The sequence below is a fragment of the Aptenodytes patagonicus genome, chromosome 2 (genome assembly GCF_965638725.1).
Source record: "Aptenodytes patagonicus chromosome 2, bAptPat1.pri.cur, whole genome shotgun sequence".
NCBI classification, from domain to species: Eukaryota; Metazoa; Chordata; class Aves; order Sphenisciformes; family Spheniscidae; genus Aptenodytes; species Aptenodytes patagonicus.
In genome coordinates, this window is record NC_134950.1 from 46,120,858 (window position 1) to 46,133,142 (window position 12,285).

Genomic DNA, 12,285 nt, shown 5'->3' on the forward strand with positions numbered 1-12,285 from the left:
GATTATGTTGGACAAACAATGCACAAAACAAAATTTAACATGATGACACTTGCTATTCTATGTCAATCTGCACCTTTTGGCTTTTCCAAAATCTCTTTTCTTTCCTTGAAAGTGTTTAAACCTGATCATAAATAGCCCACAGATTCATGTATAATTGTAATGGTTAAGAGATTGCCTCAGAAAAAAAGAAAAAAAATCCTGGTGTTCTTACCAGTTTTCAATATGCCTTTGAGTGTGCAAGTCTATACTTTTAGCACTATCTTTTTCTCATGTCTTGAGATTCCAACAGCTTATTTAAATCCCATTGAGAGATTTACCATATTAACGCATATTAAACCAAACAACTGTGGTAAGCTTATAAAAGATTGAAATCTGATCACTGTGCACAGCCAAAGCTTAAAAGCACTATAAATATGACTATTAGCCTATGTATACAGAAGGTAGTATGACGAAGGCTCTGAAGAATGAACCATGATTTGCAGCAAATTTCCAACACAAAACCAGTGCACAAAAGCACTCTGAGAGGATGAAGAGTGCAGGGATCTAATCTTTCAGCCTGCACCAATTTGTTCATCAGAACTTCATCTTTATTAACTCTTGCTTTCTATACCTGAACGGCATATGTTTAATGATCTGTCATATAACAGAATGCTGTATGAAGTATAGAGCATCTTTGAACTGGAAAAGTAAGTTTTAGAAAAGGAAACTTTCAAATATAACATAACATTATTTTAAAAATACAGGTACAAATTCTGTGGAGCTACACAGGATTTAAAGATAATTTCTTTGGTAATATCATTTCTGGCAGTCTTTTCTGAAATACAGGGTTTCCTATTTCTGAAAGTACTTAAGAAAAGTCAAAAAGTGAAATATAACAAAAGTACATGATACTTTTAGCAAAGCTGACTTACCAAGGTAACCAGCCTACTACAGAGCTCTCAAATACACATGGCTTCTCTAGAAGGAATCTCCTTAATACACTGTTATTTTAAACCCGTACTGATAACAGCTTAACTGAAGGAGGAGAGCAGCCTCATAAGTAACAGCCAGAGAATGAAAGGCAGACGAACAGTTTTGTTTCAATTTTTAAATAGGATTAAAACCAACCAAACAACAAATCTCCAACATAGTGCAAATTACAGCTTTTGAAATTAAAGTGACCTCACACGGCCAGAAAGGTGTAGCACTGTTGAAATTTGATAGCTATAAGCCAGAAGAAGAAATGTTGGAATATGTACAGCTAAAATCTGCATAATAAAATAATCACCTTTAATATAGAAAAGCTTATCTGAGAAGAGCAATTACAACAAACTTATGAAGAAGAGATTGCACTAAGAGCTTAGTTGCTTGCCATGCTAGAAGCTACAGTCATGTTTGTTTAGGAATAACAATAATACAACTGATACCAGCGCATTGCTATCAGTGTACACTACCATCTCAATAACTACAAAAGACAAAAAGTAGACTAAAAACCAGAAAAGCTCACCACTTCTTCATGCCTGCATTTTCTCACATTAATTCCATTAATCTGTTATTGAAAAGATAAAGAGAAGACTTACTCTACATTTCATAAGTATAGATTTCATTTCACTTTTCCAGAAAAATATAAACAAAAGAACTTGCAATTTTACTCACCTGTAGAATTGCATCTCCTATAAAGAGCAAACCTGAAAGTTCCGCTGAAAACAGAAAGCATATTTTTCACTCATTTTGTGCAAAACATCCTACATTTTGTGTACATGTATTCCTATTTAATTTAATGGTTTTACATAATCTTTTATAAAATTAAACAAAAACCTAATAAAAAACCCAACATACAACTTCCAAATAAATTATTTGGATTTTTTTTTTTAATCCCAAAATACTGGCATATCAGTGTTACAAAAAGAGTCTACCCAGCCCAAGTACAAGACTATGAAACATCTTTTGTCAGTCACTAGCACCTTTCAGGCCATTATGGTGAGGTATTGCATACTTTTCTGAATAGAAAATGACTGCAGGACTAGGTCCTATTTACCTGTGAGAGATCATTTCTTACAAACTCTGAGGAAAAAGCAACACAGAGACTCCAGAGCTACTTATGAATAACAAATGTAACTTGTAAGCTTTTACCAAAGATACTTTAGATCCTGCATCTTTGATAAACTCAGTGGAGTATTTATGCTGGATAACACTTTATATGCTGAAGAGCTAGACAATCAGTATATTGTACAAAATCACCAGCCAAACTGAATTTGATTTTTAAAACAAAGCTATACCCTATAAATCACAGGGGAATTTACAAAATCTAATTCTACAGTTGCAATTTTTAAATTTTATGTTGTGTTACAGAGCTATTTAATGCAAATATACTTTATAAATACACAAGAAATATAACAAAGGTTATTTAAGTGTCTATAAAGAAATAAATAGACCCTAACATGAGAACTAAGGAATGTTAACAGATTACATGGGATTATTTATCTATAGTATTCCAAAACATCACAGAAGACACTGTCTAGAAAAGACTAGAATTGGACTTGATCCAAAAACTTTACTTATTTACATGAGTTGTAAAACTGGAATGAATATTGACAGAAATTATGATACTCAAGTACGTGTTTGAAGGATTGGTCTTATTAGCTAGATGTAACAAAGGATGCTTAAATCATTGGAGGATAGACTTTCTGATTTTTTTTTTTCTTTTTTCTTAAATAAATGCATATCTCAATATTCTTCTTCAGACACTGGGCTTGCATGTACTAACACTTCATATGACCTGATGTGCTAGCCTAGGCACCTTATGTGCATCACTGGTTTTAAGAATTGCATCAAACGTCACATTCTTTTCTAGAGGTCCAAAGAAAGAGCTGGAGTCAACTTGGAGGAGGGCAGAACCAAGCCTGCAGAGCTTTGAGGTACAGGCTCTGGGTCAAACAGCATCTTCTGTATCAAAGATCCCTAGTAGACACACATGGCATGACACTTTCTACAGCACAAGACAGTAGTCTCCTACACAAAAGATGCCGCTCAAAACTAGCTCTCTAAAAATCAGCAGTATTTTTATTGAAAGCAGGAATGGAGATTATATCTCAGCTAGGTATTGAGGTTAGAAATAAAGCATCAGCTACTGCAGCAAAAAAATGACAAAAATAAAAGAAAACAGTGTGCACTTTTGTGTGCTCAATTAAAATTAAGTCTATCTTTCTTATTTCTCCTGCAGTGCTTAATAGCATTTTAATAGCTAGTGTAGGTAATACATGCCACATTATTATGTATTACATACTTATATGTATACTGAAAAGAATGGAGTCACAAGTATAACTTCTTAAGGTTAACCTTATTGCCTTCCTTAGGGGTTCATTCCATGCTACTCTATAGCCTCCCTACATACAACTTTCACATCTCCCTTTCCGGGCTAGCTTTCAATTCTCAATACGCTGATCCCCCTGTACCTCTCTTTATCTGTGTGGGTGAATGTGAGATTTTTTTTATGCTGGCACATTTTAATTGTGCAGAAGCAGCATCCTAGAATTATTGTATTACAGATGGAGGGAAATGCTTTCAAGTTTACGTTTCTGACCTTACACAAATGTACACAAATATACACAAACATAACAGAGATATTAAATACACCATACCGTACTGATTCACAACCTTCATCTCTCATCATTGCACACATCATGAGCTGTTTAACCATTACCCATCCTCCTAGCACATATTATAGCATTCCAATAATTTCAAAACATTGCCAGTTAAAAACAATACAGAGATTCAGCACCAGTTCTGCCTGTATTAAAAATTAATATGGTTAAGACCTTATGCAGTACCAGTTTTGCTATGTATGAGTTGCTGCAAAGGCTTACACAGCACAGCATCTAATGCTGAAATAACATAGGGGTATTATCAAGGTTCTGCCATTACCCTCCCGTCTGAGTGCTACCCTACTAACCAGTATAAAAAGACATGCACTCTTCTTGTGTTACCATGCTTTAATGGCCAAACATTTAATCTGCTACAGCCTCCTGGCAATAACCATTTGGAAATAAAAGCCACAAAATCATAAACTTTTGTTAAATTTGTTAAACATTTTCATTCTCTAAATACCTTCTTATTTCTCTCCTTAAAAATAATGCTTTGCAAGAATTTTTTTTTAAATCATGTTGAAGATCGTTTACAAAATATTCCAAATATAAATTCTGTACTTTTTCAGAGAACAGTTCTGAGGAAGAGAGAGATCATAATGACATGGAGAGAGAAATGGTACACCAACAGCGTTTGCTTAACAATTCCTGAAGAATTGCGAGACTTAATGCACCTTGCGTTAAGGAACATGTCAAAACACAGTTTACTATTCTGACACTCACCTCTTTGTTCTTTGGAAATCTTAGAAATGACCACTGGAATACTATGTTCTGCTCCACCCTGAAAACAGAATAAATGGCAATCTTGTCAGTCACTGGAAATATCTTTTTGTTTAAAATTATATTTTACCCTTTCTCTAACTACAGTTTTCAGAGAGACTAAGAAAATAATTCTGATTCTGCATTTCCTCTTTTTTTTTTTTAAATAAAAATTTGATTGGGATTAATTCCTTATTGCCTCTCATAAAGAAGTTCTCAGTTGCCATCACCAACTCAGAAAGTGAACTGAATGTTGTTCAAAACTCTACGAGTCTTGAAGAAAAGGGACATCAGTTTCTGTGAATTCTGGAGAGCTTAATGTACGAAATCGTGTCCTGCAAAAGCAAAATAGCCATCACACTACAATGGCAGCCACGCTGTGACCACTTAGGTTTCATGCTGGCAAGAAACAGGTAAACAAAAGACCAAGAAAAGCAAGTTTGGACTTTCATCTCAAAGGCAGCCTTTATTTGTTTCCGTCTCTGTCACACAAGCACAAAGAGTGAGCAAAGCAGTGGGATAAGTAACAAGGAACAGAAAAAGAAATATTAAGAAATGGAACAGTAGGTGTTCAATAAATGGGGGGAAATAAAGGAAAGCTGGACGGTAATTCAACAGTTCAACAGCAATTCAATGCTTTTGCTTCATTCAATTCATCCTGTTGGGACTGGAAACATTCATGGTGCTTAAGAATAAAGTATTAAAAAGAAACCTTAAATAAAAAGGAAACTCAAAGGGAGAGAAAGGCAAATGTACACAGAGACACAAATATTTTTTCCTCTGTAGAGAGCATCAAAGTGTAAGCCTGAATGTAACCTGTACAAATTCAGATCATCAGAAATGAGAGTCTACCACACTGCTATTTTGCCTAGGAATTCTGGGTAAGGGTTTGCTTACTCTTCTCTTCAGCAGCCAGATTTTTGTTTGGAAACAATGGCTTTCTTCGGTCCAGGCATCCAGTGTCGAGGTGTGGAAAGGACTGACATGGCTATTTTGACGGTGTAAAGAACAGTACATATCCCTTCTTAATGCAACAACCAATTGTTTGAAACTGAACAGACTCCTGCACTCAACAGCTATTTCTGTTGTGGAATAAAGATTAATTTCCTGTGAAACCATAGAATTTTAAATAGGATTAAAGTTCCTTCTGCTAGTGGCTATCAATGTAAATGGTCCTAAAAACACTGAGTTAATAGGGATCTCAGTAATATTACAACAATTATATGTCTACAAGAAAAGTTCTATTGGCATTGCACTAGATGAGTGTTGACAAGCACAGAACGTATTGGTATTTGTAGCACGGACTGAGTATTCACTCCACAAAGACCATGAGGCTACCTTCATTTCAGTCAGGCTTAGAGATGTATTCAAACTAAATAAATTGTAGCATTATAACTTGTTGAATATCTTTCTGTGGTTTTCACCAGAGGAACAGCAATAATAAAAGTTGGCTTCACTTAAGATAATCAGTTCAAGCTCACTAAATTTATAAGACTTAACCTACACCCTCCAGATTTTTCCTTAGTCACATGCACATTTAATTTCTTCCAGAATTTTTAAACAAACAGAAAAATAATTATGTCAGTTCCCTTCTTAAGCCTCCAACGTTACACAGAGATTGCACAATCCAGGACATTTGAAGCTCAGCGAAGGAGTGTAGGATTTAAAGATCAGCATAGCTAACATAGGTTCTTTTTTCTCAGTAAAATGGCCTCCCTCCCTCCTTAGACTCAGCTCTCCAGTAAAGAGGGAAATTACTGTTATTACTAAGCCAGCCTGCAATGAACACAACATGATTATTCCTCTCTCACTCACTGTATCTACCTAAATCCATTTACACTGCAGATTTGAAGAAGCATTCAGCAATGTCCTACTGAAGAAAATGATCTCTCACCGCATCCCAGTCTGGCCAGTAAGAAGGATTCCTTTTAAATTAGTCATAGGAGGTGTTGCCCGTTATTCTAAGAAACAAAAACTCAAAATGGGAAAGAGAAAATCGTTGACCACCTATCTATACCCAGTTATCATCAGCAATTTGCAGCTAGCTAAAAAAGCTGTATATAGTCTGCAGCATCTTGCTGAATACTACTTCAGATTGACACTGCAGCCTTGCATCCTGCATCCTTCATACTTGATTGTCTGTCCTGTAGAAGAAAAAGTGTATGTGTGTCTAAATTCTGGTTTTATAGGCTCAGGAGATACTCTACTGAAGAAACCGCTAGGAACAGAGGCCACTTTTCCACTGTTTTAAATTTTCCCTCCCTCTAGTGTGGACAGGTAGTTATCACCTCAGACCAGAGGAGGGAACAAAAATAAGTCAAGTAATGGTGTTGATGTCTTAAGGGCTCAGACTTCTACCAGACTCTAACACCGATCTTTGTAATGCAAATTTTCTTTGTCATTTTTCCTTAAGCAGGCAAGGATGAGCCTGGAATAAAGGTAGCTGCCCACCTGCAGAGGTGGTCCTGCTAGAAGAGGTAGAGGAAACTCTAATCACTGGCAGTTGTTTGAAGTTCACTGTGCTGGATGTTGGCCACTACTGGTGGGAGGTCACCCACACCTCCTTTCAAAGTGTTGCATGATATAGTTCTAAAGATTTTTTCTTATTCCAGTTTTTATGTATGAGTTTTTTTCCTGAAGTTTTAGTCATGTGAAAAATAGGGCAACTGAAACTAGTAACTTTTATTGACAAATGCTGTTTTTGTGTTTGGCTCCAAGCTCTTTGACAGCCAGCTGAACATGAGCCAGCAGTGTGCCCAGGCGGCCAAGAAGGCCAATGGCATCCTGGCCTGTATCAGAAATAGTGTGACCAGCAGGAGTAGGGAAGTGATTGTGCCCCTGTACTCGGCACTGGTGAGGCCGCACCTCGAATACTGCGTTCAGTTTTGGGCCCCTCACTACAAGAAGGACATCGAGGTGTTAGAGCGTGTCCAGAGAAGGGCAATGAGGCTGGTGAAGGGTCTGGAGAACAAGTCTTATGAGGAGCGGCTGAGGGAACTGGGGTTGTTTAGCCTGGAGAAAAGGAGGCTGAGGGGAGACCTCATCGCTCTCTACAACTCCCTGAAAGGAGGTTGTAGCGAGGTGGGTGTCGGTCTCTTCTCCCAAGTAACAAGCGATAGGACGAGAGGGAATGGCCTCAAGTTGCATCAGGGGAGGTTTAGATTGGACATGAGGAAAAATTTCTTTACTGAAAGCGTGGTTAAACATTGGACCAGGCTGCCCAGAGAAATGGTTCAGTCAACATCCCTCAAGTATTTAAAAGTATTGAAATACTTCAAGTATTTAAAAGACGTGTAGATGAGGTGCTTAGGAACATGGTTTAGTGGGCATGGTGGTGTTGGGTTGATGGTTGGACTTGATGTTAGAGGTCTTTTCCAACCTTAATGATTCTATGATTCTATGATTCTATAATAAGAAAATTACTATTTTGTTTTTCTAAGCAGAGGGATCCTATAAAAAATTAGACCAATTGTTGGACTTTAACATCCTCAGGGTTAGACAATGTAGAGGACATTTTTATTTCATACTAAAAGGCAACATTTATTCCACTAACGAAAATGGGCCTGTTTGTTTTCGCTTTAAGGTCTAGTGGCACAATAAGGCTCATGTCTATGAGGATAAGCTGTCTTCCCAACTGAGAAAGGGTGACTTTATGCATGTTGCCTATTGGAAGCAGTCCATGTAAAGCCCTGAACTATGTTCACGGACTGTCTTAGAGAATACTAGTTGGTGTAAGCCAAAACTGTGCCAGGAATCATGCTAGCAATGAAACAATATGGACAATAATGTGCCAATGTTAATTGGCACTTTTAAACATTTCTTTTCGATAGGATAGCATAACTGGAACCAAAATGCCACTTCCAAAATAAATTCAACACCAACTTCTGCAAGTACACAAGGCTTTAAAGATGAAAAGATAAATTTTGAAACTAAAAGCTAGATGATTCATCTATTAATTAAAGCTTTCTAGCCTTTTTTTTTTTTTTATCATTTCAATTTGAAACACAGAGAAAATGTGTTAAAAAAATCACAGAATGGAGGAAGAGGAAGAGAATCATCTAAATATGTACATAAGTGTGAGCAGGACAGGTGCACAGGCTTGCTTTAGAGGTTTTTTGATCGAGTCAAACTTTGAAAAGTCAAACCAAATCTCAGCAGATCTGCAATGGTGTTCATCATTTAAAAAGAATGCTCAAAACAGAGGCAGGAAAATGGCACTGTACAGAGTCCTGGTAGCCAGGAGTCAGACTGTAACTGCAAACCTTAATTTATTTGATGAACTATCAATTTTATTGCCTATTTCCGCAAGAACACTACACTCCAGTTATTGAGAAACATGATGTTCTTTCAGAAGTCATACACTTAGCAGCTTCTTGTGTCAAATTTCTGCATCTCAAACTTGTCAGAGGTGTGATAAATGACTGATATACTGCACTACACTTATCAATTTCAACATCTAACTCCACGGCTATTCCTTCACACACAGAGGTTTATTACTGAGGGTTCTAAAGGGACTTCAGAAATTAGAAAATAATTCCTTCTGAAGAGTGTAAAACAGATCAGTTCTGCTTCAAATTCAATCACACTTCTACCACTAACCAGTAAAATGAAGTACAGCAAAACACAAAACAGGGGTTTTTTTGTTCTTTCAAACCTTCAAAGAGTGGATTATAAGCAATTTTTTGAAGGGCTTAAGTTTGGATCTTGTGTAAATATCAATCTCACAAGCAGGTTTTTTTAAGCAGTTAGCTGAATCTCTGATTTTTTACAAATATAGTTGGAGCACCCAGGTTATAACACAAAAGAAGAGAGTTCTCCTCATAGACAAGTCACCAAAAGATAGCTAGACAGTTTCATTTCAGAATTACTAACATTTTGACCTTCTGTTCTTCAGAGGAAAAAAAAAAAAAATCCAAGGGTCCAGAATAATTAAGGCGGGATAAGACACTTCCAAAATTTACTCAAGAGAAAGTTAAAAGGTGATTTGACCATGTGAGATTTCTGGCAGCAAATGGGTGTTTAAGTAGAAAAAAAGGCACGATAATGCCCTAGAGCTGAATGCCAAAACTAGACAAATTCATAACAAAGCACAAGGAAATATTTTAAAGTGAGGGTCATTAATCACTGTACTGCTATAACTCACACCTCAGATAAAACTGCATCCTCTGATATACACCACTGGCAGAAAGTAAGTCCTCAAATAACACCCATCTTTAAATAATCTGAGAGTAGCAAGACAACAGGAACTACGGTAGTACATGGGGTTGTGGGAGATAGAGTTACTGACACAAAGAGGAAAGGCCTCAGTCCTGCTCACTCCTCCAGGGTGACTTGTAGAGCTCTGCTTCAAGGCACTATCACAAAATAATTACTTTTCTATTTAAAACTAATAATAAATACAAGTCCTTTATTGAAGTTCAGGAATCTAACAAAACAAAACAAAACAAAACAAACTAACAAACTGTTATTCATCTGCAAGAGGAAGTGTACCATGATTGCATAGTACCTTTTAAAACAGAAAACTGACACTTTTCAGCATATTTGGAACTGACATTGACACTTCACAGCATACCTAAAAAGTCCATTTCAGTGGGTCTACATAAAATTTGCCTACCAAACTACAAAAAACATTACTTTATGTTCCCATTCTAAGTTGTTTCTTACTACTAGCTTAAAATGATAATAGCATATTATATTGATTAATTATTTGTTTTAGATTGTGTTGGCTATCCAATTTCTCCTCAGTCTTTCTTTTGAGAATGTAGGATTACTAATAAAGGTACCTAGCAAAAGAGGTCCCATGTTCATTGATTTTTAAAAATAAATCATTTAAAAAAAAAAAATCATACTGCTTGATACACATCGACAGAATATCCCAGACCATAGACTTCTACTCACCATTTTCATTATCTAATCTATACCATCCAAGTAAGCTTGAGTTTCCTTTGTTGAAAGAGATCTCTTTTCTATTTAATGACATCTGTTGAAGGGATTCCATCACCTAATTGTTAGTTATTCCAAAAATTAAAAAGAGATCGTCTGTTCATGCCTGAATTTATGTAGCTTCACCTGTCCAGTACTTAGATTAATTTTGATCGAAATATCTATGTAATAAAATAAACCTAGAAAATATGTTTAAATAAAATAATTTAATTTAAAGTCTTTATTTGTAAATTCTATTGCAGTTGTTTCTAATACACTTCATATAGTTTTTTATTGTTATTTTTTTTCTATTGAAACAGGATCTTATTCAGAAAAAAAAAAGATAAATTCCCTTCTAGGCTGAATTCACAATATGTTTTGGCACTTCTAAATACTTTTGCAACTTCCAAGAATTTTCTTCAGAACAATGGATATGTTGTTCTAAAAATTTAAGAATATTTTGCTCCACTAATTTAAGAAAGACTATTGCACATTCACTATTTAGTTTATATTTCTCAATGATATTTTATTTTAAACAATGTAACTGATACTTAAATAATGTGATCTTGAGTTTGTCAGTAATTTTAATTCTAAAAGATAACCCATTGTAATGTATAACTAAAAAATCAGTTGTAGTGACTCTTGATGAGATTTGCTCTCCAAACCAAAAGTCCTTACTGTAACCACCTGTTTCTTAGCACCAGCTAAATAAAACCTCATTCACCCATATACTTGATTTCATACTGACACACATTACTTCATCATTATTCAGTGAACTGTAACCTATAATGATATTGGAGGAAAATTACTTGTGTGCTGTTGACTAAGCTCATGAGAAACTTTGGCCACAAAATAGCAATTAGTTTTCCTTCAATAGAGGTCTTTAGTGGGTCAACAAGATAGCAGCAAGAGTACCAAGACATATTTTAAGAACTAGTATTTCTATTCAGCAATATTCTTATCATTGACAACACAAATGTACATTAATCCCTCTTCTGAGGCACTTCTTATAAGGTCAGTACTAGCAGATGTTCACAGGAAGGTCTATACTTTCTCTTTATATGCATAATTTAAGCCTTTCTGCATTCATGTGAAGTACACTTCACTTTTTCCATTGCTATCTTGAGACTGAGGATTGCTGTGTTTAGAAGATAAAATGACTGTTGTGTTGTCTACACTGAAATTCAAAGCTAAGGTGAGGTTTTCAGAAATCATAGATTATGATGACAAAAATGATTAGCCCTTCCTCCCTCTCCTCATCCCTCCCTCCCTCAAAAAGGATCACCTACACTTACATATGTTCTTAAATCTTACTGGAGAAAGCAAAAATATGGTAACATGATAAATTGCTGCCTTTGCTTGATCTACAGTAAAATAAACAATATGAGAAAGCAATAACACTTTCTGTATTATATTAATGAATTGCAGTGAATTAATGTGATATTCTTTGTAGGAGAATTGATGATGAATTTATTGGCTGTTCCATATGCCTGACACTGTAATTTAGCATTCATTAATAACCACTTAAATTAGAGTGCTGTTGAACAAAAGTACAGTCTGTGCAGTTGCAAACACTTTTCAACTCTCATATCAAATCTTATTACAGGCTTGCTCAGATTGAATCTTAAGGGAATGATCTTTCCATTGCCTTCCATTCCATACGGCGGTGTAGTTGCTGGTTGCCTACTGTGACAGTATCTAACATCCTAGAATATGTTTGCTCTCTTGTTTCTAGTCCTCTAAAATATAGTTCGTCCTCATTAAAAATAGCGTTAACTATATACAAAGACCCTTTTTGTGTAACGTGGAATAATAGACCAAAATACTCATCCTACCTTTATACTTAATCCAAATCCTCCTACAGTCTGTCTTCTAATTGTTACTGTTCTTTCCTGGAAAAATATAAATAAAGTTTTGTTAGATTTAATGTTTTCTGCCACAACATCTATATTCACACTTCAATAAGTTGTTTCTGTGCTTC

The 12,285-nt window shown here is 35.6% G+C and overlaps 1 protein-coding gene across 4 annotated transcripts in view; it reads right to left on the reverse strand.

Annotated features, from left to right (window-relative positions):
* SNTG1 (syntrophin gamma 1) overlaps positions 1–12,285 on the reverse strand; it is a 358,073-nt gene that overhangs the window by 138,984 nt on the left and 206,804 nt on the right. For 2 of the 4 annotated variants that reach the window (XM_076329726.1, XM_076329727.1), the window contains exons 4-7: positions 12,140–12,196; positions 4,347–4,404; positions 1,636–1,679; positions 1,487–1,528 (exon numbers count right to left, since the gene is read on the reverse strand). The exons of 1 other annotated variant lie outside the window; for it this stretch is intronic. In XM_076329726.1, the coding sequence (XP_076185841.1) occupies positions 1,487–1,528; positions 1,636–1,679; positions 4,347–4,404; positions 12,140–12,196 (201 nt within the window). Of the gene's footprint in view, positions 1–1,486; positions 1,529–1,635; positions 1,680–4,346; positions 4,405–12,139; positions 12,197–12,285 lie in introns of those variants that run through there. One more of the 4 variants, XM_076329729.1, reaches the window with a different exon arrangement.